Raw genomic sequence first — 22,197 nt, forward strand, 5'->3', positions numbered from 1 at the left:
CACATTGGAAAAATGATACTTAACAAGAACTATTTAAAACAATGTAACAAAAAGAAAACGTATTATTTATTGCTGGATATTTGGAAACTATATCACTCACAGTTGTATCCCTGGGGTACTTTTTAGGCCAAGGCCCACATTTGGGGATTTGGGGTTGTGTGTCAAGAGATTGAGCTGGCAGGATAAACAATTGAGCTGGGTTACTTGGTCAGGTAAGCCAGGGCACAGAAATGGGTTCAGTCATATCTAATTTTGATGTACCGTAACTAAAAACAAATTATTTTAACCTGATTATTTCCTGCAGATAAAATTATCCTTGTTATCGCATCAATCTTCTGGCAAGGGTTTGAGAGGTTGAGGCAATGCTTAAGGAAGTTAAGGTCAACATGATTCTGTAGCTTGATTAGGTACTTTTTGTTCTAAGCCATGGTTTGTTTCAGCACGGTTCATTGAAAAATACCAGAATGGCTTTCTTCATACATAATGTAACACACAACTTTACAAACACAACAGCTGGGCTGGGGTATCATGCAAACAAAATTATTATGTAACATAATGTGTGAATCAAGAAAGCAATTATATAAAGTTTCTTCTACAACTCTGCGGGGCAAAGAGTGCCTTTCTAGAATTTTAATAGTCAGCTCCTCATTTCTTCTCCAAATACAGGTCATGCACAGCTTGCCAGATAAAGTTCTTTTCTCAGCTCATTCAGATGGAAAAACTAATGTTAACAAGTTCAAATGATAAAAATAGATGTTCATTGAAAACTGGAGAGGAATATTGTTGGTAGGAGCAATTTACTTAAAATGGACCAATTTTTCTCCTTAGGGGTCTTTTTAAAAAAAGGCCAGACAGCTATTTAAGCTCTGCATTTCTTCATTGAATCTAGGTTGCATTAAGTTAGCCCAAATCTATTCATGTCCCATTTGTATTTTATTTAGTCTAAAAACTGATGCGGAGAAACTTTTGGGGCAGCTTAGTTCCTCACCCAAATTGATTATTATAGTTTGAATTTGATAATTCTATAACCCACAGTATACTGTACTTATGTAAAAATCAAAAACCCTGCTCGTTAAAAATATTGTTGCACCAAGTTCTTCCTTCAGATGGGAATAGGCGATAGGGCACTCAAATGCAAAATAAATTAGCTGATGAAAATAACAAAACAAATACTACAGTTCAAGTAATGCTGCATATTATAGTAGAACTTTTCCAACAGTAATGGGGCTGCATTCTTCCATGATTATGTAATCTACTACTTCACACAAGTTCTATGGCACACATCCAATAAATACAAACGGCTGTGATACTGAAAAGGACAGTTTAAAATCCACCATATTTTGAATCATACTCCTTAGGCCCTGTAACCACAACTGAGGTTATCTTGGGCATTGTTAATTGGGCACTGTTAATTAACTGTGCAGTTTGGCGATAGACACTTTAGATCAACACCGGTGATTCCACCCCCACCCCCCCAATTATAGGAAGCTGCCTTCCTATAATTTTAAGTTTACCTGTTTGTGATCAGCAAGGATCATGATCTCTTTCCAAATAATATTTTCTTTCTGCAGCTCTGCATCTGAAAATGATTTCTGGTTTAGATACAGGCAAAAAAGTACACTGACATAAACTGATCATTTTTCTGATTTCTCAAATAAAGGTATAAAGGTACATGAGTGAAAGCTGCCAGGAAACCAGTATCCTGGCTTACAGATACTCTTTGAAAAATCCATTGAGATGGCCAATCATATAGAACCTATTTTTCCAACTTAATTCTCCATGGGAACATTGCCAAGAACACTTGGTAATGTGGAAAACAGCACATCAAAACAAAAAGCTGCAGAAACTGAAAGAGATATATACCAAGAAGGACATTAGATTCAGTGTCTGCATACGACAGCAGCACAGAACTGCACACAAAAACAGGTGAGGTGCTCACTCAGGAAACAGAACAGTGATTGGTACATGCAGGCTGGGAAGCAGCATTAGCTGAAGTCGCAGGCAAGAAAAAGGGGAAAAAAAACACCCATTGGAACACCCATTAGGAACCCTTTCACTCAAGTTTCTGACCCAGTCAGTGGATGGAAACAGTGGTGGCTGCTCTGATCATTACCTTCACTGGAACCTGGATGAAGCAGGCATGTCCTTTCAGGTCGTAATAGACCTCTGGGCAGGGTTGAGTGCCATTGACTATGGTGACCTTCTGGTTTGTCAGTTGGAGCCACAGGTTATTGGGTTGGGGGAGACACATTTGCAAATGAAACCTGAGCAACTTAAGAGAAGCAGCTTATAAAGACTTCAGGATGCTGCTTCAATTCAGATATATCACTTGATATTGCCAAAGCACCGCTCTTCTCTTCTCACAGGAACCTTTGTTGATCATGATGTAGATCAACCTTGTAGATAAAAGCTAATTTAGCAGTACTGTAAGATAAAATTGTAACTCCAACGGTCAGTGAAAGCAACTGAATTCAGGCAGCTATGCTGCACTTGAAACTCTTTTAATTGTATTGCTAGGGAAACAGCTATGGGTCCCACTTATGACTAGTCTCTACCAACGCAAGGGGAAGTGTCCCAACTGCTTCAACCTTCATGGAAGCAAACTGACCAAATGCATAAGGACAAACGGAACTTGGGGTCATAAGCCTCATGATGAAGGCCATCCCAGAGCATGAATTTTAGCAACTTCCCATTTCTGAATCTGCTGAGAAGTCCAACATTCATCATCCCATGATGAAAAAAGCAAGTCCAACTTCCAATTAGTTCTCGTCACATTTTAACTAAACAGCAGCTAACTAATGAGCAAAAGTGATTTCAGCTGAGAGGCATAATACTGTTTAAAAACAAACAAAATTAAACTAAGAAAACAAAGTTTCAAAGTCATTTTTTTAATCAATGGAATTTAAAAAAAATAGAGCTGGCTCACTATGCAGTGTTTACAAAGCAAAGGCTTTTTCTTCCTTCTATTTTCTCCAAGAGCTACTAAAATATTGAAATATTTCTGTAAATCAGGACTACTTTAGAAATTATGTAAAGCATCTTCTTTTAGAGCCAAGTAAAAAACATTCCCATTTTTTTAAAAGTTTCATTTGTACTAATGATGCATTAAAAAAAATAGACTATTTCTCTGGAGAATTCATTCATATAGGAAATACATTATGAATTTAAGTGGATCTTTTGATAAGCCGCATCAGCCACACAAGAAAGCAGGCAGCAGCTTCATTGTGATTCCAAATTCTGTATCTTTATTACAGCTGAAGATCAGAGGTTTAGCTATCTAAATGAATCAATGGCTTTTTGAGCGGTTTATTTCTGATGCTGAGAATTTTTTTTAAAATAAAAATGTTTTGCCTGATAAACATAAATAATAACAGTTTAGAGAAAATATGTACTGGTAAAAATATTAATAAACATGCCATGCTAAATCAATAAGACGGAATTACTTTTTTTAAAAGCATCTTCAGATACCACAGGTAGCTACATCAGGCTGACCTCCAAAAAGCTAATTAGGGTGAAAGTACCTGAATGAGAGGCCAAGGGGAAATCGCAAAACTATAGGCTAATCTGAAAATTGAAAAAGAAAAAAACTGCAAGAGCAAAAAGTTTCCACAGTGTTGCCAAGAAACCTACATTGTTATCATTGTATGTAATCACCAGAAGTCAAACACAAATTGAGGCTGTCTTTTCCTTTTATCACAGCAATTTCAAAAGAGAGATTTAATGGAGGATATATGACTTTTGACTATGTTTCCTTAACAGAACTGATTTTTAAGTGACAGCAGCTTTCTAATACACTAATTTGTTGTATCTCTTGTATACTCACAAAATCTTCCAAATGTTCTATTATTTCATTTTGGATGCCAGCACTCAAAAAACATGCCTTATAAAAATTTAAGGCTGAATACATAAATTGGTGAAATGGTATACTAAACTCTCTAAATTATTACAGTATCTGATTTCAGAATATCTTTTAAAAGCTTCAATGGAACATTCCAAATTTAAGTTACCTTCACCTATTAAGAGCAATATTGTAGAACATACAGTAAATGAAATAAAATGACTATTAGTATATGAGATGCAGAAGATGATTTTAAAGAAGTTGGCACCATTTTCCTGAAAATGTTAACGTATTCATTATGGTGAATTTGACACTACAGTAGCATCAATGGTAACTCATTATTTGTTTACTATTCAAATGGCTGAATTCATGCACATTTAAAATAAAAAACTAACACTCTGCCTGGGTCCAATAAACACAGAGCCACATACTAGCCAACTGTATTTTTCACAAATCTGCACAAATACCTAGTAAGAAAAAAAGAGGTTTTATTCATATAATCCTGCACCAAATGCCCAATTCACCTTTGTGGAATCCCTTCCAAGTTTTTCAAAATACTGCATTCATCCTCCACAGAATGGAGAAAAGGAAGAATGTCTTCCTAACACAACCCACACTGCTGTGCTCTTTGTCACTTCATTTGCATTATGATAAATCTGAACAGCCAAACTGTAAGGCTCCTTAAAAACGAAAAACAGATTCAAGGAAAATAATTCACTCAGTGCAAGAAAAGTAGAGCACAGAGACTGCCAGCATTAAAAAGCAGGACAAGGGGGGGGGAGAGAGAAAGGGAAACTGGCGGCAAGTGAATTTTAAGCGGCTGTCAATCATATTTATTAATACTGCTAAAGATAAAAATATGGTTAAATCCCACAGCACTGGAAAACCCAGTTTAAAATGTATGTTAAAATACATTTTAACTAACTATTCCATGGGATACAGGGAGGAAGCAAGAAGATTATGTTCCATTTCCCATCCTGAAGATTAAGGCAGATGGATTTAGAGACTGAATTCACAAAAAAGCCACTGCATTAGCCACAGCCACAGGAGTGCCCTCCAAGTATGCTTTCTTATAGCTCTCACCGTTCCCAGACAGCAGGACCCACAACCACAGCCATTAACCATCACAGTCACAGGAGTTTTAGTCCACAGCAACAGTTGAGAACGGATGCGCGGTCCACATGGTGTTATGCCATGTCTTTAAAAGCACCCTTGAAGAAAACCACCAAGGCAAAAACGGAGTATTTTTTTTTTAATTGCAGTTAATGCAGGCGTTGCAACCACATTTCGCAGCAAATAGATCCGAGAGCCTTTACCAGTTTGACTGGACTGCAGCATTCCTGCCATACTGGAAGGCCTGAGCCCGCTGTCCCAAATTCGGCTGCCAAATCAAAATTGGGAGGAGGGGGGGGGGAAAGAAAGAAAGAAGGAAAGAAAGAAAGAAAGAAGCAGCAGCAGCTTCCTTTTGTGGCTTATCTAGCAAATACAGCAGCACAGATAAACAAATATTGCCATTAGAAAGTTTTTACACAGGAAGAGCCTGTGAGGATGTGGAGCAAATCCATTTCTCCCTCTCTCTCTCTCCTGTGGTTCTTTTCTTTTCCCCCCTTAAAATACCTCTAAACCTCCTACGAAAGGAGGGGGGGACTTATTTCTCTCCTCTAGCACAGCTTGGGATTTTTTTTCTTCCATAGAGGGGGGGGGGGAATCACAATGCAGCTGCTGCAGCCCAGATTTCGACCTCTTGCACACCACGCAATGCAACAGCACCACCATCCTTCTTCCCTCTCTCCCTCTAAACCCCCCCCCCCAATTTTTTTGGCTTTTTATGCAGGGAGGGACGGGGGGGGGGAACCGGGTCCGACAAGAAACCCTCCAAAAATGGATGATCTCATGTAACATTGGCAGCGGAGGGGAGGGCGGACGGAGGGAGGGGGACCCAGGAAAGTGGGGGCTCAGGTGACCTTGCGAGGCAGGCAGGCGAAAGAAGGGGTGCAGGGAAGAAGTGGGTAGGGGGTGGGCGAGGTGGAGAGGGTGTGGGGGGGTCTCTTCCAGAAGCGACGGGGGGGGAAGCAGGCTCCCCCCCAGCAGCGGATCCGGCAGTCTCGGAATCGGGAGCCGCCTCGAATGAATGAAGCCGGGAGGAGGCGCCGGGTCCCCCTTCCCTTATTGGGGTGGGTGTGGGGCGGGGGGCTCCGTGGGGTATATTTGTCCACACACCCCGCACTTCTTCACCCGCGCGCATCCCTCCCGTGTCCGGATCTCGGCGGCGGCGGCGGCCCCGTTTCCTCCCTCCCTCATCCCGGGGTAGGAAAGCCGCGGGCGGAGAGGCGTCGTTGGGGAGCCGCAGGTGCGGCGGAGGAGAGCGCCCTCCCGCTCGGTCTTTCGGGCGCCTCATCCCCGGGGCTGAGGGGAAGCCGGCGGAGGGCCGGGGCATCGGGCGAGGCTCACCTGCGGGGCCGCCGCATCGCTCCGCCGCGGTTATTTCTCTGCCTCTCCCTCCCTTCTCTCTTTCGCTCCTTGGCTCCGGGCCGGCGAGGGGCAGCACCGCCACCGCGACGGCCACCCGCCTCCTCCCCGCTTCGGTGGGGAGGAAACGCCGCCTCGCCTCGCCTCACAGCCGCCTCAGCCGCGCCTCTGGCTGCCTCGCGCGCGCGCACGCGCACCGGGCCGGGCCACGCCCCTCTCTCTCTCTCTCGTTTCCCCCCCCCCCCTCCGCCCTCCCCACCCAGCCTCGAGCTGACGTGACGCGCGCGCTCGCGCCACCAGCGGCCGCGAGAGGCGGAGGTCTCCTCCGGCTGCCGCGCCCCAAGCCAAGCCCCGCCCACGCCTCCTCCTCCTTCTCCGCCTCCAGGGGGGCGGAGCGAAGGAGGCGCAGAAGAAACAGGCAGGCCCCATCCGAAAAAGCGAGAGCGGCGCGCGCCTCACCGCCCCCGGCCCGGCGATTCCCGTCGGTGCTTTACGCGAGTGGCGTAGCGCGGGATGGGAGGGGTGGAGGCCAAAGGGAGGAAAGCGGCGCCTTTTTTTTAAAGAGGGTTTTACGACGCTCGGCGACGTGCTTGGCGGCCGCCCCGGGCAACACCCCCCCCTGGCGAGCAGCGCGAGGCCCGGCGGCAGGTAAGGCGCCTCGTGAGGGGAAGATTCCTCTGAAGGGAGAACCGGGCGCGGCCTTCGGGCGGCTGGAATGAGCGGAAAGGCCGGCTGAGGGGGACGCTGAGCGTGGCTGCGGCCCGGTCTGAATACGGTCCCGTTGTCGGATAGCGCTCCCTAGGCGCCTGGAGGGTTGAACACCCCCGCCTTTTCTCCGTGAGGGAAACCGCCTCTGCCCCGCCATTGATTCGCCCCCATCCGGTGTTAGGATTAGTCCTCGGTTTACGACCACAATAGAGGGGTTGGGGCGTTGTTAAGTGAGGCACTTGTTAAGTGAATTTTGCCCCACTTTCTTGACCCAGTTGGTAAGTGGAAAACCTCCAGCCTTCTAGATACAGGTAGTCCTCGACTTACGACCACAATCAAGGTGGGGGCGTTGTTAAATGAGACATTTGTTAAGTGAATTTTGCCCCACTTTCTTGACCCAGTTGGTAAGTGGAAAACCTCCAGCCTTCTAGATACAGGTAGTCCTCGACTTAAGGCCACAGCGGAGCACTTTCTGTTGTTAAGTGAGACATTAGTCAAGTGAGTTTTGCCCCACTTTCTTGACGCAGTAATTCAGTGAATCACTGCGGTTGCTAAGTGAGTAACCCGGTTGTTAAGGGAATGTGACTTGGGGGAAGGTCGCAAAAGGGGATTGTGTGACCTCGGGGATGTGGGGGTAGACACAGCAGCGGTCATAAGTGTGAAGCAGTTGCCAACTGCCTGAATTTTGATCAGGTGGCCATGGGGATGCTGCAGTGGTCGTAACTGTGGAAAGTGGCCGTACGTCACATTTTTTCAGTGCGGTTGTAACTTTGAACAGTCGCTAAGCGAACTGTCGTAAGTAGAGGACTACCTAGACAGCTAAGTAAAACGTGGTTAGATAATTTCACCTGCAGGGAAATTGCAACTATAAAGAACTGTCATTCTAATATATAATATTATATTATCTAATATATTATATTAGATATTATATAATAGTCAGATAGTTTATTCTACCTGGTGAGATGGCAGCATCTAGCTAACTTTGGCTTATCTTGGAAAAGCTAAACAAGGTTCATCTCAGTTAATACTTGGATGAGACACCACTAGGAAATGTAGGCTAAAAAGCAACTCGGAAAGCAACCGGAGAAACTACTGCCACATCTTTACCCCAAAAAGCGACATGGATGTGGCGATGAAGTCATCAGAGGTTGTGCACAAGATTTTTCTTCTTACTCTACAATTTTCAAGGCTATTTTGCCTCCCCCACCACCACCACTGGAAAGTTACTTGGCCTAAAAAAGGTTCCTGCATGCCTATCCCTTCAAAATTGCAGGTTCTATTTTTTTTTTGCTTTGTATAGTATACTTAAAAGTGCTTTGTTGTAGCTCCCAAGGAAATGAGTTGGTATCTGAAAACGATTTCCTTTAGATATAGAATTTATTTGGTGAGTCACTGCTGTGAGGTTTCAAGTAACAGCTAATGGATAGAATGAGCAATACTTGGCTATTGGGAAGAAAAGAAACGCAGCCAGGAAATGAACAATTTCTTGCTGTGGGACAATGCTGAAAACCATCATGTTGCTCTTACTGACAGTTGGAGGCTAAGCAAAGAGAAGGATGCAGCATCCATTGTGTAGCTATTAACCTGTGCAAGTCTGGATTGTTGACTCAGGTAATCATAGACGCTCCTGTTCCATTTTGAGATTCCTGTTAACGGTGATCAGCATTATGGGTCTTAAATCCATAAGATATTTGCCTCGGAAGAATAGGAAGCTCTGGATACATTTTAAAAAAAGTCAAACATCAGTTCATTATAACAAGGGGTCTTCATACTTGGCAACTTTAAAGACTTGTAGACTTCAACTCCCAGAATTCCTCAACCAGCAGAGTTGAAATCCACAAATCTTAAAGTTGCCAAGTTTGGAGACCTCTGTATTACAGAAGATCTACTATATAGATCCCTCATTGTTTTCAAAAGGCAGTTGTTTAGTTATTGCCTTTGAAGATCTTAACGATTACTAATACACACAAGTCATCAGTGAATTTCCTTTGTCTTTTAATTGTATGCAGGAAAACTTCCCATTCCTTCCTAATGAGTAAATAAATCAGCACATGCAGTGTCTTTCCTGTTGTAATGAATGGGTGTTCTCCAGTTTTCTCTGAGTCATGCCCAGGGGACAGCGCTCACTGTCAGTTGTCCACTTTCAAAAGGCTGAATCAGAGCCTAGTGATATACAGAAGTATTTACAAAAGCAGAACATCAAACAACTTCAAGGCTGCAGTCGGTTTTTTAATTCCTTGAGAAAGTTTTAGTGGCAGAGACCTTTAGATAAACAAAAATCCGATCAGGCTGAAAAATATGCAGATATGTCCCTGAATTCAAGAGTCAGTTTGCTTTCCTTGAGGTAGGAAAATCTTTCAAAATCCAGTAAACATCTAATCAATCATCCAGTCAAATCAACATCTAATCAATTTGCCAATCCCATTTGGCAAATCAAACGTATGTTCTCTAGTTTTCACATTTCACCTTTTTCATTCGGGAGCTCAGATGCAGGAGCTCTTGACAATTCTCAGGTGTAAATTTCTTTCTTCGTCTCTCTTCCTTTTAGGCTTTCTTCAGCAGTCGTAGCCCTGCTTGCACAGAATGGACCCTGTGGTCCTGAGTTACATGGACAGTTTGCTGAGACAATCGGATGTTTCTTTACTAGACCCTCCATGCTGGCTTAACGACCACATCATTGGATTTGCCTTTGAGTATTTTGCCAATGGCCAGTTCCGAGACTTCTCTGACCAGGCCTGCTTCGTGGGCCCAGAAGTGGCTCAGTTCATCAAATGCACCACTGACCAGGAGGAACTGGCCGTGTTCCTTGAGCCCCTGGGCCTGCTACGCAAGAAAATTGTGTTCCTGGCTATCAATGACAACTCCAACCAGGCAGCCGGTGGCACCCACTGGAGCTTGCTAGTGTATTTCCAAGACAAGGACAGCTTTGCCCACTATGACTCTCACAGCAGGTGTAACTCCGCACATGCCAAACAGGTTGCAAGGAATTTGCAGTCCTTCCTTGGCAAGAGGGGCAAAGTTGCCTTTGTGGAGGAGAAGGCTCCAGTGCAGCAGAACAGCTATGACTGTGGGATGTATGTGATCTGCAACACGGAGGCCCTGTGCCAGGAATTCTTCCAAGGGCAGCAGGAACCGGTGCTTCAGCTCTTGACTCCTTCGTACATCACAGGAAAGAGAGAAGAATGGAAAAAACTCATTGCTGGACTCTCCAAGAAGTGACATGACTTTCCAGCGATTGGTCTTTTTTTAAAAAAACACAAAAACCATGTTCTCTGTGCCTGAGAGCACTTGTGCACAAGACTGCTTTTTCCCTACAGAAAAAATGTACTTATCTTTGCACTTCTTCTGCACTGCATTATTCTGCAGTGCTAAGCCCTGGGAAATAGCGACGCCATCTTCCCTACAGTTTGGAGCAGCTGCCGCTTAGCCTAACCTCTGTAGCCTCCCAAATCCCCACGATGCTCAAGTTCTGTGTGTGTGTGTGTGATCCAGTTTCAGTGATGTCAGTGGCAGAGACACAGCCTCTGTGCAATTACGGCAGCTTTCAGTGTCTCTCTTTCAGAAGCATCCCTGAATGTCTGGGAATGGAGATCAGATTTTTATACGGCTGTAAAATTACTGTTATCGCTTGTATCCAAAGCTTCAGTCTTAGGGCTGGGAAGCAGAGGTCCCTAATTCCTGCTTTTCTGAAAAGGAAGCGGGGTAAAGCTATTTATTGTGTGAAGTGTTTTGCCTGCCTCCAATAACTATATGCTTTACTGTAGTGTGAGGAAGCCAAATTATTGTACAGTACAGTTGCCTTGAAGGCAGGAGAGTCAGCTCCTCTTTATTTCTAGCTCCATCTCCGCCTCCTGTTTATTTAACACGGTAAGGATTTTTTGTAAAGGTGCTGTACTTCTGAATGGATGATATGATGAAACTATTAAAGGGAAAGGAATTTTCCCTTCGGTATCGAGACCAGGGCCAGGGGGATATCTATCTATCCATATATCTCTACAGAAACTGAAATTTCTGCGTATCACTTTGAGCACTTTGACCTAGAGAGTGCCTTAATAGTGCACTGAATCTATTTCCCTAAATTGTATTCCGCTGGAGTGAAGTCCAGTAAGGCTTGGTTTTAATCAGTTACCCAACATTGCACCCTCGCATTTCTGGATATGTAATGGCAGGAGGACTCGAAGGTTTGGCGCAACGGAGAGCTGGAGTTGACTCACATTCCTTGAAAATTGCAGATGCAGACAACCACCTGGCTGGTGTGCCAGTGGTTCTGTAGAAATTCAGCAACACGTTAGGAGAGAGGTTGTTATAGCCAATGAAGCAGTGGATCAGTGCTCATCCATTTCTCAAGCCTCTTCCATGGTTGTGCGATATAAATTTGCTTCCTTCTGCTGAACATTTGGCTGGGCTGAAAAAAAGTAACCTATTTTGTTTGGTAATGTGCCAATCCAGGTGGTATAGCCTTACAGCCTATATTATCTGAGGTCGTTTCCCCCACCACCACCCCCGCATTAAATCTTGTTTTATTGATTCCTGATGGATGCTGCCTCAGCAACGATCCTTTTTCAAAACGCTGCGCAAGGAGCATCTTCAACAGGATTTAAGTAACAAATTCAGTTGTTTTACCGTATGTTGAAACTGTTGGTCAGAAGCACTTGGCAATTTCTCTTATTTGCATAATCGCATTATGTTTGGGAAAAACCTTCGGTCAAAAATTAAAAAGAAAACCTCTCTGAAAAGTGATGCTCGGTGGCATTAAGTCTTATTTTGTTTCCATACAATTGTTGAATTGTGGAATCTACACCCAGCTGGAGAGGGAGACAGCCACTTAGTTCTGGAGATATTTTCTGTAAAATGAAGAAGCTTCTGCAGACCACGATGGATTGTTAAGAGTTCAGTTATAGCACATTAAAATCAAGGATGCCTTCAGAGGCATTTTTGAGGCAGCTCCTTCATTCAGTCATGAATTCTAGGACAGCATCAGAGGCACCATGAAGCCCTCCCATGTGGCTGCTTCTCTCTTGCCCCCAAACAACAAAAGGGAAGTCTTTAATAGCTCCCCAGGAACTCTTTGGTAGCAATCTACTGTTAAAACCCAGGTCCTTTTATTTGGGTATTTTTAGCAGCAACCTTCACCTAAAAGGCAACTTGTCATAATTACTAGATTGTCAGCTTCCTTATGGTGCAGCAGCATGAAAATTCAAGTGTTATGCCATGGTGATAGAGGGGGGGTGGGGGTGGGAGAGAGAGAAAAAAGGGATCTTGGCCCTCCTACGTCTGTAAACAGAGAATTCAGAATAAAAGAATGTGGGATTAAAGAAAGTAACCAAGAGGCCCTATGCAGATTCTTTAATTTCAGTTTCTGCACCAACTATCGAGGGCCTTCACATCCACCCAGGACAGGAATAGCAGAGAGACACTAGAAATGACCAATGAAGTCAATTTGGATCATTGTTGCATCACTGGAAGTGTTTTCGGCTCTCAGCTGGGTTGAGGGAAATGCACTCCTCCAAATGTCTATGAGTGGTTGTCCCAAAGGGTGCTTTTTCAAAAGGCAACTGGACTTTCTTTTGCTTTTTTCTTCAAGACGTTTCATTTCTCATCCAAGTATCTTCTTCAGTCAGAACTGAAGAAGCTACTCGGATGAGAAGCAAAACGTCTTCAAGGAAAAACAAAGGAAGTCCAGTTTGGTAGTCTTCTAAATGCCCTTTTGCATCATTTGCATCAAAAGGCGTCTCCAACATTTCTGGGCCTCTTTATTTAGAATAGCGACCCTGCAACCTTTGGGGGACCAGGGGCTGGTTCTATGGAGAGAGGTTTTACCATGGATCAGAGGGGGTATGGTTTCACATGCTACCTGCCTCCCACGGGACTTTTCCTTGTTTGCACGGCCCAGTTTCTGGCATGCTGTGGCCCGGTGCCGGTTGGGGATTGGGGACCCCTGATCTAGAAGTCATTTAGTTCTAAGCAAGTGCCATAAAGACCTCCTTGCAGATTGTCCCTAGTGCAGTTATGGTCTTATTGCTTGAAAGGCTCAGTACGGGAGTCCAAATGCAGCAGCTTCCTTTAGGTGCGGAGAAAAGCAAACAACCTCTGATGCCAAAGGCGTCACCAGGTAGAGAAAGGCAAACACTCCATAAGATGCCATTCGAGGGATTCTAAGACTTTCCACCTGTTCCTCCCCCCCCTTTACATTGACTTTCCTAAATGACCCACTGTTCTTCCCCGTGACCCGTCAAAAGGGCGAACGACTAAACCGTGCCCGACTAAACCGCATCGCTGACGTCATCAACGCGGCGACAACAGCCAGCGCGGAGAAAGAAGGGCGCTTTAAATAGCGCTTTGAAAGGAAGCCGATTCAACTTAAGGTAAGGGTTAGAGTTAGGTTAAGGGTTAGGTTTAGGGTTAGGCTAAGGGTTAGTTTTATGGTTAGGTTTAGAGTTAGGGGTTAAGTTTAGGTTTCGGGTTGACAGCGTGCTTCTGTCTCCGCGCTGTTGTCGCCCTGTTGATGACGTCAGCGACGCGATTTAGTTGGGCGCGGTTTTGTCGTTCACCCTTTTGTTGGTGAACCGTTCTTCCCGTCTCGGCAGGTGGAACATCAGGGATTCTCCCCCCAAAAATATGAAGGCCTGTAGCCTTTATGGGACTGAAGAGACCAAGAGGCTCTATTTGAAGGCGAGACAGACTCGGAGGAGCCACAGAAAGGGTAGAATAGCAATAGCACTTAGGCACATACCGCTTCATAGTGCTTTAAAGCCCTCTGTAAGCAAGTTGCAAAGCCCGCCTATCTTCCCCAACAATCTGGGTCCTCATTTTACTAACCTGGGAAGGATGGAAGGTTGAGTCAACCTTGAGACGGTCAGGATCGAACTCCTGGTTGTGGGCAGAGTCAGCCTGCAACGCTGCATTTTGACCACTGCGCCACTGGGGCTCTTGTGGTGGTGCTTGTGTGCAAAACTGAACTAGGACGTGTTGACGAGTGACAAGTGACGACAACAGCACTCCTTAAGCTCTGACACACGCACACACACACACACAAAGCTATTTACCCTAAAAAGATAAAAGCCAGTGTGTGACCCCAGTCCTCCCATTCTCATTGCTGTGTGTGTGTCTGTCATTTATTACTAGATCACCTACGGCTTCTGGATTAAGCAGTTCGTCTTACCTTGGGTCAGGCCCTCTCTCGGTGCAGCCCACCCGATAAGAGTTATTGTGGTGAGGAAAATAGGCAGGAGTATTAGTTCTGCCACCTTGAGTTGTGTATAAAGAAGGCAGGATAAACAATAACCCCATTGCAAATAATCTTCCGCGGCACAAAAGGGAACGGCAGCAGATTCAGCTGTTCATTGTTGCCTGGAATGAATCACCTTGCTAGGAAGAACTTTACGGGGTGTTTTCTTAAGACCAAGCAAACACTGTTCCAGAGGATTATGAAGACCTGAAGGAAATACGGGCAGCCATCTGCAATAATGCAGGGGTGGCAATCGGCAGTCCTGGTTATAGAAATAGGGTCCCAGTTCCCTGCACCATCATCAGAACCAGAAGGAAGACTTTCCTTGGGGATTCTAGAACGCATGTAAAAGGAACGAGTTGCATAACAAGAACTAGATTGTCTCCGTATGCTGACGCCTTTTGCTCCACCGCTTAGAATATTTAAGAGTCCAGCTCGGGGTGGTCTTGGCTCAGGTGCTCACTGGATGACCCCTAACTCTGCAGTTGTATGCAAAGTTCACAGACAAAACCTCCACTAACACGAGGCCTTCGAAGATCAGTGGTTGAAAATCCCCTTCCTTAATTTTTTATTTTCTAAAAATGAAATGGGAAGATAAGCCATGTGCTTTAAAATCAGGTTTCAGCGTTACGGTTCTCTACAAATATTTTCCGAGATTTGGGGAGCCCAATCCACGGGGGGACAATCCAGTTTCTGAAGCTTTTGCAATCTGACATCTGTACAGATATCCTTCTGGTGGATACGTCTTAGGTCTACGGTGGATCCGAAGAGATTTTTCATCCAAGAAGCTGCGGAAATTGCCTTCATAACCTTTAGCCTGCTCCGGTTTTTATTTTTTTCTGAATGAATAGGTAAACGCCAATATGTAAACATTTATAATCCTCGTATCGCACTTTTGATAGCCTGGAATGTCCAAAGCATACTTGCGTTGCAAGAAAAGCCAGTTGCAAGCCAAACACCTACTCAGGGAAGGGTGCAACTTTGGAAAGAATCTCACATTTTACCTTGAGAATTCAGAAAAGGAAACAGAGGGAACTCCTTAACATTTCGGCAACATTTCAGATATGTATATTGTATCCTGTTTGTCCTTCGGAAAGATGTGGAGATTGCACACGGCCTCACATTCATTCTGGAAAGTGGGACCGGCCCTAACAAACTTCAGAGCTTAAAAGAAAGTTGAAATCCAGACGCCACATAGTCCTGGGGCAGCTTTTTTATTCTACAAATACATTACTGTTGATTTGGATGTGCCTATATGTACAAAGATCAAAATTGTGCAAATCACAGTATTCCCTGTGATACTCTACGGAATCAAAAGTTGGACTCTGAAGAAGCAAGACAGGAAGGGTATTGATGTGCAGAAATAGACAGGTGCGTTGCAAGCTCCCTAGACACATCCACACCCTGCTAAAAACACATTAAAAACACATGGTATTGGACCTGGGTACTTGAGAGACCGCCTGCTGCCAATTACCTCCAATAGACCGATTAGATCCCACAGATTAGGCCTCCTCCGAATTCCATCCACTGGCCAATGCCGACTGGCGACCACCCGGAGGAGGGCCTTCTCTGTGGCTGCTCCGGCCCTCTGGAACGAGCTCCCCGTGGAGATTCGAACCCTCACCACCCTCCAGGCCTTCCGCAAAGCCCTTAAAACCTGGCTGTTCCGACAGGCCTGGGGCTAATGAGCTTTTGTCCCCCCTCGAATGGTATGGTTGTTTTGCGTTTTTAAATTGTAGTATTGTTTTGTTCGTGTTTTTTTCCTTATTTGTACCCCCCCCCCCACCTTGACTTGGGTTGTGAGCCGCCCTGAGTCCCCTTCGGGGAAAAGGGCAGCATAGAAATATAATCAATTCAATTCAATTCGATATATAATGTCTCCTTTTGTTGAATACATTCTGAAGATCTCTCCCAAAAGATAGCAGAAGGAAAGGCTGCAAAAAATAGCAAACCAATTTAGACTAGAGCCTGGGTCACTAGGAAATATACCCACGTGGGAAAACAGTGCACAAATCTGCAGGAAGACTAACAGAATGAAACAAACCAAAGGAAATAGCTGGTTTGTGATTCCGCTTATTGCTAGGCACTTAAAGCTACCAACCATCTTCTGGAATGGGTGATATGAAGTGTGCAGCATCCAATCACAATCCTGGCTGCTTGCAGGGAGAGCAAAATCCCCGTTTTTAAACGATGGGGTCCCTGACAGCTGCTTCTGTCAAATACTTCAGGCTGCAGAAGAAATAAAGAAGCTTGTTTAATTTAGGGTAACCAGGATGTCCCAATGGCAAGGATGTGCTTTCTGTAGGTTAGCAAAGGACTTTGGGGGCCCTCTGGTGTGCAGAAGTGGGAACTGCACTCTCTCTATTCCCAAGGTTAGATTAAAAAAAAATTACATTCACGTATTCAGTGCTAATTTTTAGACTGCTAATTCCCTATATTAACCCTTCTTTTAAAAAACCTGATAGGGTGGCAAGTGAAACAGGAGGAGGAAAAATAGACTGTTTTAAGGAATAATGGAAAAGTGTTCTAATCAGACAAGGTCCAAAAAAACGGAATCATTCTTGAAACATGAGTCATGCCTTATTTTAAAACAAGTGCCATATGCCACTTAATTGAAGGCTAGATAAGGGAGCAGCCCCATGAGATCGTGACTGATAGCAAAAAGAAAGAAAGAAAGAAGAGGATCTGCTTAATTGATTTTGGAGGAAGCTGAGGATTGGAAGCAGAAAACCTTAGAAAAAGGCAGCAAGAGAATACCAAGATAATTAATTTCCCAAATCCACATGATTAACCCATGTTGGCTGAGGAATTCTGGGAGCTGAAGTCCACAGGTCTTAAAAGTTGGACACTCCTGATCTAAGACAAAGGATTATGGATAGTATTGACCTCCTACAATGCTTTTAGTGCATCACATGGTAAAGGTAAAGATTCCCCTTGCACATTATGTGCTGGTTGTTCCTGACTCTAGGGGGCGGTGCTCATCTCCGTTTCAAAGCCGAAGAGCCAGCGCTGTCCGAAGACGTCTCTGTGGTCATGTGGCCGGCATGACTCAATGCCTGAAGGTGCACAGAACACTGTTACTTTCCCACCAAAGGTGATCCCTATTTTCTACTTGCATTTTTACCTGCTTTCAAACTGCTAAGTTGGCAGAAGCTGGGACAAGTAACGGGAGCTCACTCGGTTATGTGGTGCTCGGGATTTGAACCGTCAAACTGCTGACCTTTCTGATCAACAATCTCAGCGTCTCAGCCACTACTCTTAGCCCTACTCTTCTTTTACACAAGTGGAAAGATATACTCATTTTTGGGAAACAGAATAACAAGAGTTGGAAGGGAAGCTGGGACAAGTAACGGGAGCTCACTGTTTCCCTCACTAGGGATTCGAACCGCTGACCTTTCTGATGGACCAACTCAATTCTTTCTGGAATACCATGAAAAGACCTTCCGAGTTCTGAGCTCAATGGGTGCGTGAATTAACCCCGTGCCAAATGCAGCTGAGTGTGCAGAGTGTGGTCTTAGCCCATCATCCGGGGTGACAGATGTCCCCTAATCAGTCTGTCAGAAATTGTGGGGCCGTTCGGACAGAGGGGAGCCAGAGAAATCCCCAGCCGTTTAGCCAACAGGATAGCAAGAAGAAGAAGGAAAAAAAGCTATTAAGGTTGGCTCACAAGTCCTCTAACAAGAGCTAAGCCGATTAAATCTCCCATAACAGGACAGGGAACATCAGAATGGCGCCTTTCCAATTTGCAACCATGGGGCCAGATAAGGGCAGAGAAGAGATACATTTGCCCCACGATTTTTAAAACAAGTCGATGCAATTGACGTTGTGGGCAAATGTCCAAGGTCAGAATCGAAGCTGCCCTTCCCAAATGTTGGGAGCGCGGTTCTTAGCTCAGCGATAACACGCATAAAGGGGGAAACTACCGAGGAAAGCTAGGTATGGAAATAAGCACTGCAGAGACACCCCCCCCCTCAACCCTCCCCTCCCCAAGGTATTTTTAGAACATGAAAGGTTCCGCTGGCGTTAGATGCGCCGCAAAGCTCCCGAGTTATTCTTGGAAACGGTGCCGGAGAACGGCGTTCTGCATCTAATGAGCTATCCAAATTTTTTTTTAAATAAAAAAAGAGAGATTATCTTTTTTAATGTTTTAATCTTCCTATCAGGGCAGAAGTTCCAGCAGACACGAAAGAGGAGGCCTGAAAATTTATTCTCGGCGACGGACATCTGCCTGCCCCCCCCCCCCTTCCTCCTGGATCCCACAAAGCGAAATCGCGATGCTGGTGTTTTAAGAAAAGAGAGAGATTTCCATTTTCGCCATTTTGAATCTGCACCAAATGGCCATTGGCAGCTGAGAAACTCGGACGTATGACCTAAATGGACACGTTGGGGGAGGCATTGGTATAGATTATGTAATTGACATAAAGCTGAGAGCTGAAGGCGGGGGATTAGCAAATGCACAAAAAGCTTAACGGGTTTTCTCAGTTCCAGCTCTTTTAAAAGAAAAAATATATATGCATCAGCTATTTCTTAACCCAGCCCCACTAAAAGCCAACAGAAGACTCAAATTCTACATTCCCTGCAAGGATGGACTCTTTCACACTGTGATTAAAAACAAAAACCACACATTGGCCAGAGTCAGAAATTCAGTGTTATGGACACCAAAGGCACCTATACAAGCAGTGACAGATGTGCTAGTCGTTCCCGACTCTAGGGGGCGGTGCTCATCTCCGTTTCGAAGCCGAAGAGCTGGCGCTGTCCGAAGACGTCTCTGTGGTCATGTGGCTGGCATGATTCAACGCCGAAGGTGCACGGAACGCTGTTCCCTTCCCACCAAAGGTGATCCCTATTTTTCTACTTGTATTTCTTACGTGCTTTCGAACTGTTAGGTTGGCAGAAGCTGGGACAAGTCACAGGAGCTCACTCCGTTGTTCGGCGCTAGGGATTCGAACTTCCCACCCTTTCTGATCGACAAGCTCAGCATCTTAGCCACCGCGTCCCTTGAAAGGATGATACCTTTAATTTAAACTTAAATATAACTCATACAATAGTTTCTCACATTTAAATATTTTTTTTTAATGCAAAATGGGAAGCACTCATTAGTAGCGAGGTGGCGCAGTGGTTAGAGTGAAGTACTGCAAGCCACTTCAGCTGACTGCTATCTGCAATTCGGCGGTTCAAATCTCGCCGGCTCAAGGTTGACTCAACCTTCCATCCTTCCGAGGTGAAATGAGGACCCAGATTGTTGTTGGGGGCAATATGCTGACTCTGTAAACCGCTTAGAGAGGGCTGAAAGCCCTATGAAGCGGTATATAAGTCTAACTGCTATTGCTATTGCTACCAACAATGGAGCCGTAGAGAAAAAAATAAATTGGATTTTCATACTGACTGGGGGTGTCGTTATCAAATTTATCTAAGGTGCCAGGTTTTTAAAAAGTTTGCTTCTTGGCTTTATGCTTTTGGTAGCCATCCCAAACTAATGGCCTTTCAACCAAGACACAAAAACCATTTCGTGTCATTCTGCAGCCCAGGATGTGAAAACTTTGCTAAGCTTTCGCCGGCCCTTAGTATTTCGCCTGCTGCTCACAGTTCTCATAGAGAATAAGCCCCCCCCTCGCAAAACCTTCTGAAGCGATTATCCTGAATATTTTCTGAGAAGAAATAAAAACGACGACATTCGCATTAAGAACAATACTGTGCCTTTATAAACGTGCCTTTCTACTATATTCAAAGTGCCTCCAATAGTTATTTTCGGTAGAGAATAGACAAGACCTGTGTTGTTAAAAGAACAAAAGGCAATATAGCTCAAGAACAAAATTGGGTTTTGATCTGCTAGGAAATGCTAAATCTTGGTTTTGAGCACAAACATGCGGGGGAAAAAATGTCGGGGAGAAACAAAATGTGGCGAAGGGCAACCTGTATTTCTTTCCCCATCCAGGTGCGCAAATACCTTCCGACCAACAGGCTCAGCAAAGCTTTTCTTGACGTCACCTTAGGTCAGTGTTTCTCAACCTTGGCAACTTGAAGATGTCCGGACTTCAACTCCCAGAATTCCCCAGCCAGCGAATGCGAAAACACTGCCTTAGGTGAACATTTCCTCTGCTCGCTCGCCGGCCTTACCTGATGGGTCCTTTGCCGAGCCTGCTGGCTGTAGCTTTTTTGGGGGGGGTCTTGCCAACCTTCTCACTGGCCAATGGAAAAGGGGTCCTCGTCTTAGCAGCGCTTCTCCCAAAATAACGGGACTGATAAATCCGTGCTGCAACCTTCCCAGCCCACAAGGTGGGAGGTTCTGCGTGAAAAACAAGTTGCATAAACACCTGAGACCTTTTATTGCTAGAGGAGAAACCAACCAGCTGTCCGGCAGCCTGGTGGTCCCTGGGAAGAAGAGGAGGAGGAAGAAGCTGTGACGGGCTGCTTCTGTCCAGGGGTGCTGATGGAAGTGCCTCGTTTGGAAGCCCCCTAGTAGACACCGCAGATCCTTTCCACCAATGCCCCCCTTTTTTTGACCTTTTCTTTGGACCCAACTAGCTGCCAACAGGAATGTCATTTGTCTCCCATCAATAACCCCCAAAGGTCCTCCTCCAGGGTTGTGGGACAAACTGGGAGGACCACAGAAGGGTTTTCTGTATGCCAGGAGACCATCTACCTATTGGCGTTGAGAGCCGTCCATTCGTCTTCAACCCCTCCCTCCTCTCCATACTTTCTTAGGAGATGCTCACTTATGACCCAGCCGTCCCTTCAAAGGTGACTTTGGTCTCCTGCTCCAACCCCACCATTTCTTTCCAGCAGATCCTTTTCGTGATGGAACTTCTACCTTGGTCCAATTCCCCATTTGGCCACCAAGAGGCCTTCCAGGGCCCGACAACGAATTCTTCTCCACCCTGTTGCTGGATTGCAGCTAAATGGCCATTGTAGAGATAAGGAAGATGACGCTGATGAAGATAGGCAACCATCCATCCCTCCATCCTTCCCTCCCCTCACCCATCCATCTTCATCCTTCCTTCACCTCACCCATTCCCTCATCCATCCTTCCTTCCCTTCACTCATCCATCCCCTCATCCATCTATTCATCCCTCCGTCCTCCCATCCACTCACCCATTCATTCACTCATCAATCATCACTTCATCCATCCCTCCACTCACTCATCCCCACACATCCATCTATTCATCCCTCCATCCTCCCCTTTACTCACCCATCTCCTCACTCACACATCCATCCATTCATCCCTCCATCCTCCCATCCACTCACCCATTCATTCACTCATCAATCCAATCATCACTTCATCCATCCCTCTACTCACACATCCCCGCACACATCCATCTATTCATCCCTCCATCCTCCCCTTTACTCACCCATCTCCTCACTCACACATGCATTCATCCCTCCATCCTCCCATCTACTCACCCATTCATTCACTCATCAATCCAATCATCACTTCATCCATCCCTCTACTCACCCATCCCCTCACCCATCCATCTATTCATCCCTCCATCCTCCCCTTTACTCACCCATCTCCTCACTCACCCATCCATTCATCCCTCCATCCTCCCATCCACTCACCCATTCATTCACTCATCAATCCAATCATCACTTCATCCATCCCTCTACTCACCCATCCCCTCACACATCCATCTATTCATCCCTCCATCCTCCCTCCACTCACCCATCCCCTCACCCACCCATCCATTCATCCCTCCATCCATTCATCCACTCACCCATTCATTCACTCATCAATCCAATCATCACTTCATCCACCCCTCCACTCAGCCATCCCCTTACCCATCCATCCATCCTTCCCTCCACTCACTCATCCCCCTCACTCACTCACCCATCCATTCATCCCTCCATCCTCCCCTCCACTTACCCATCCATCCATCCAATCATCACTCCATCCATTCCTCCCCTCACCCACCCACTCACCGGTCCATCCATCCATCCATCCATCCATCCATCCATC

General features: G+C 45.3%; 2 protein-coding genes across 7 annotated transcripts in view; one reads left to right on the plus strand and one right to left on the minus strand.

The window, feature by feature from the left end:
• Nucleotides 1–6,465, minus strand: part of MYO9A (myosin IXA) — a 102,240-nt gene extending 95,775 nt beyond the window's left edge. For all 6 annotated transcript variants that reach the window (XM_087704158.1, XM_087704155.1, XM_087704157.1 and 3 more), the window contains exon 1: nt 6,290–6,465. The gene's annotated coding sequence lies outside the window, so the exon portion shown is untranslated. The remainder of the gene's footprint in view (nt 1–6,289) is intronic.
• A 438-nt stretch (nt 6,466–6,903) lies between these two features.
• Nucleotides 6,904–11,738, plus strand: SENP8 (SUMO peptidase family member, NEDD8 specific). The gene is made up of 2 exons (XM_087704159.1): nt 6,904–6,955; nt 9,564–11,738. Exon 2 carries the CDS (start codon nt 9,599–9,601, stop codon nt 10,232–10,234), a length of 636 nt encoding a protein of 211 aa, XP_087560285.1. The 5' UTR covers nt 6,904–6,955; nt 9,564–9,598; the 3' UTR covers nt 10,235–11,738.
• The last annotated feature ends 10,459 nt before the right edge of the window (nt 11,739–22,197 follow it).

This window comes from Thamnophis sirtalis, unplaced genomic scaffold (genome assembly GCF_051295495.1).
Source record: "Thamnophis sirtalis isolate CommonGarterSnake01/CBP01778 unplaced genomic scaffold, rThaSir2_p1.2 scaffold_2, whole genome shotgun sequence".
Taxonomy (NCBI): Eukaryota; Metazoa; Chordata; class Lepidosauria; order Squamata; family Natricidae; genus Thamnophis; species Thamnophis sirtalis.

Excerpts from the sequence above, each read along its gene's own strand:
- SENP8 (XM_087704159.1), top strand. The coding sequence starts at position 9,599 with ATGGACCCTGTGGTCCTGAGTTACATGGACAGTTTGCTGAGACAATCG.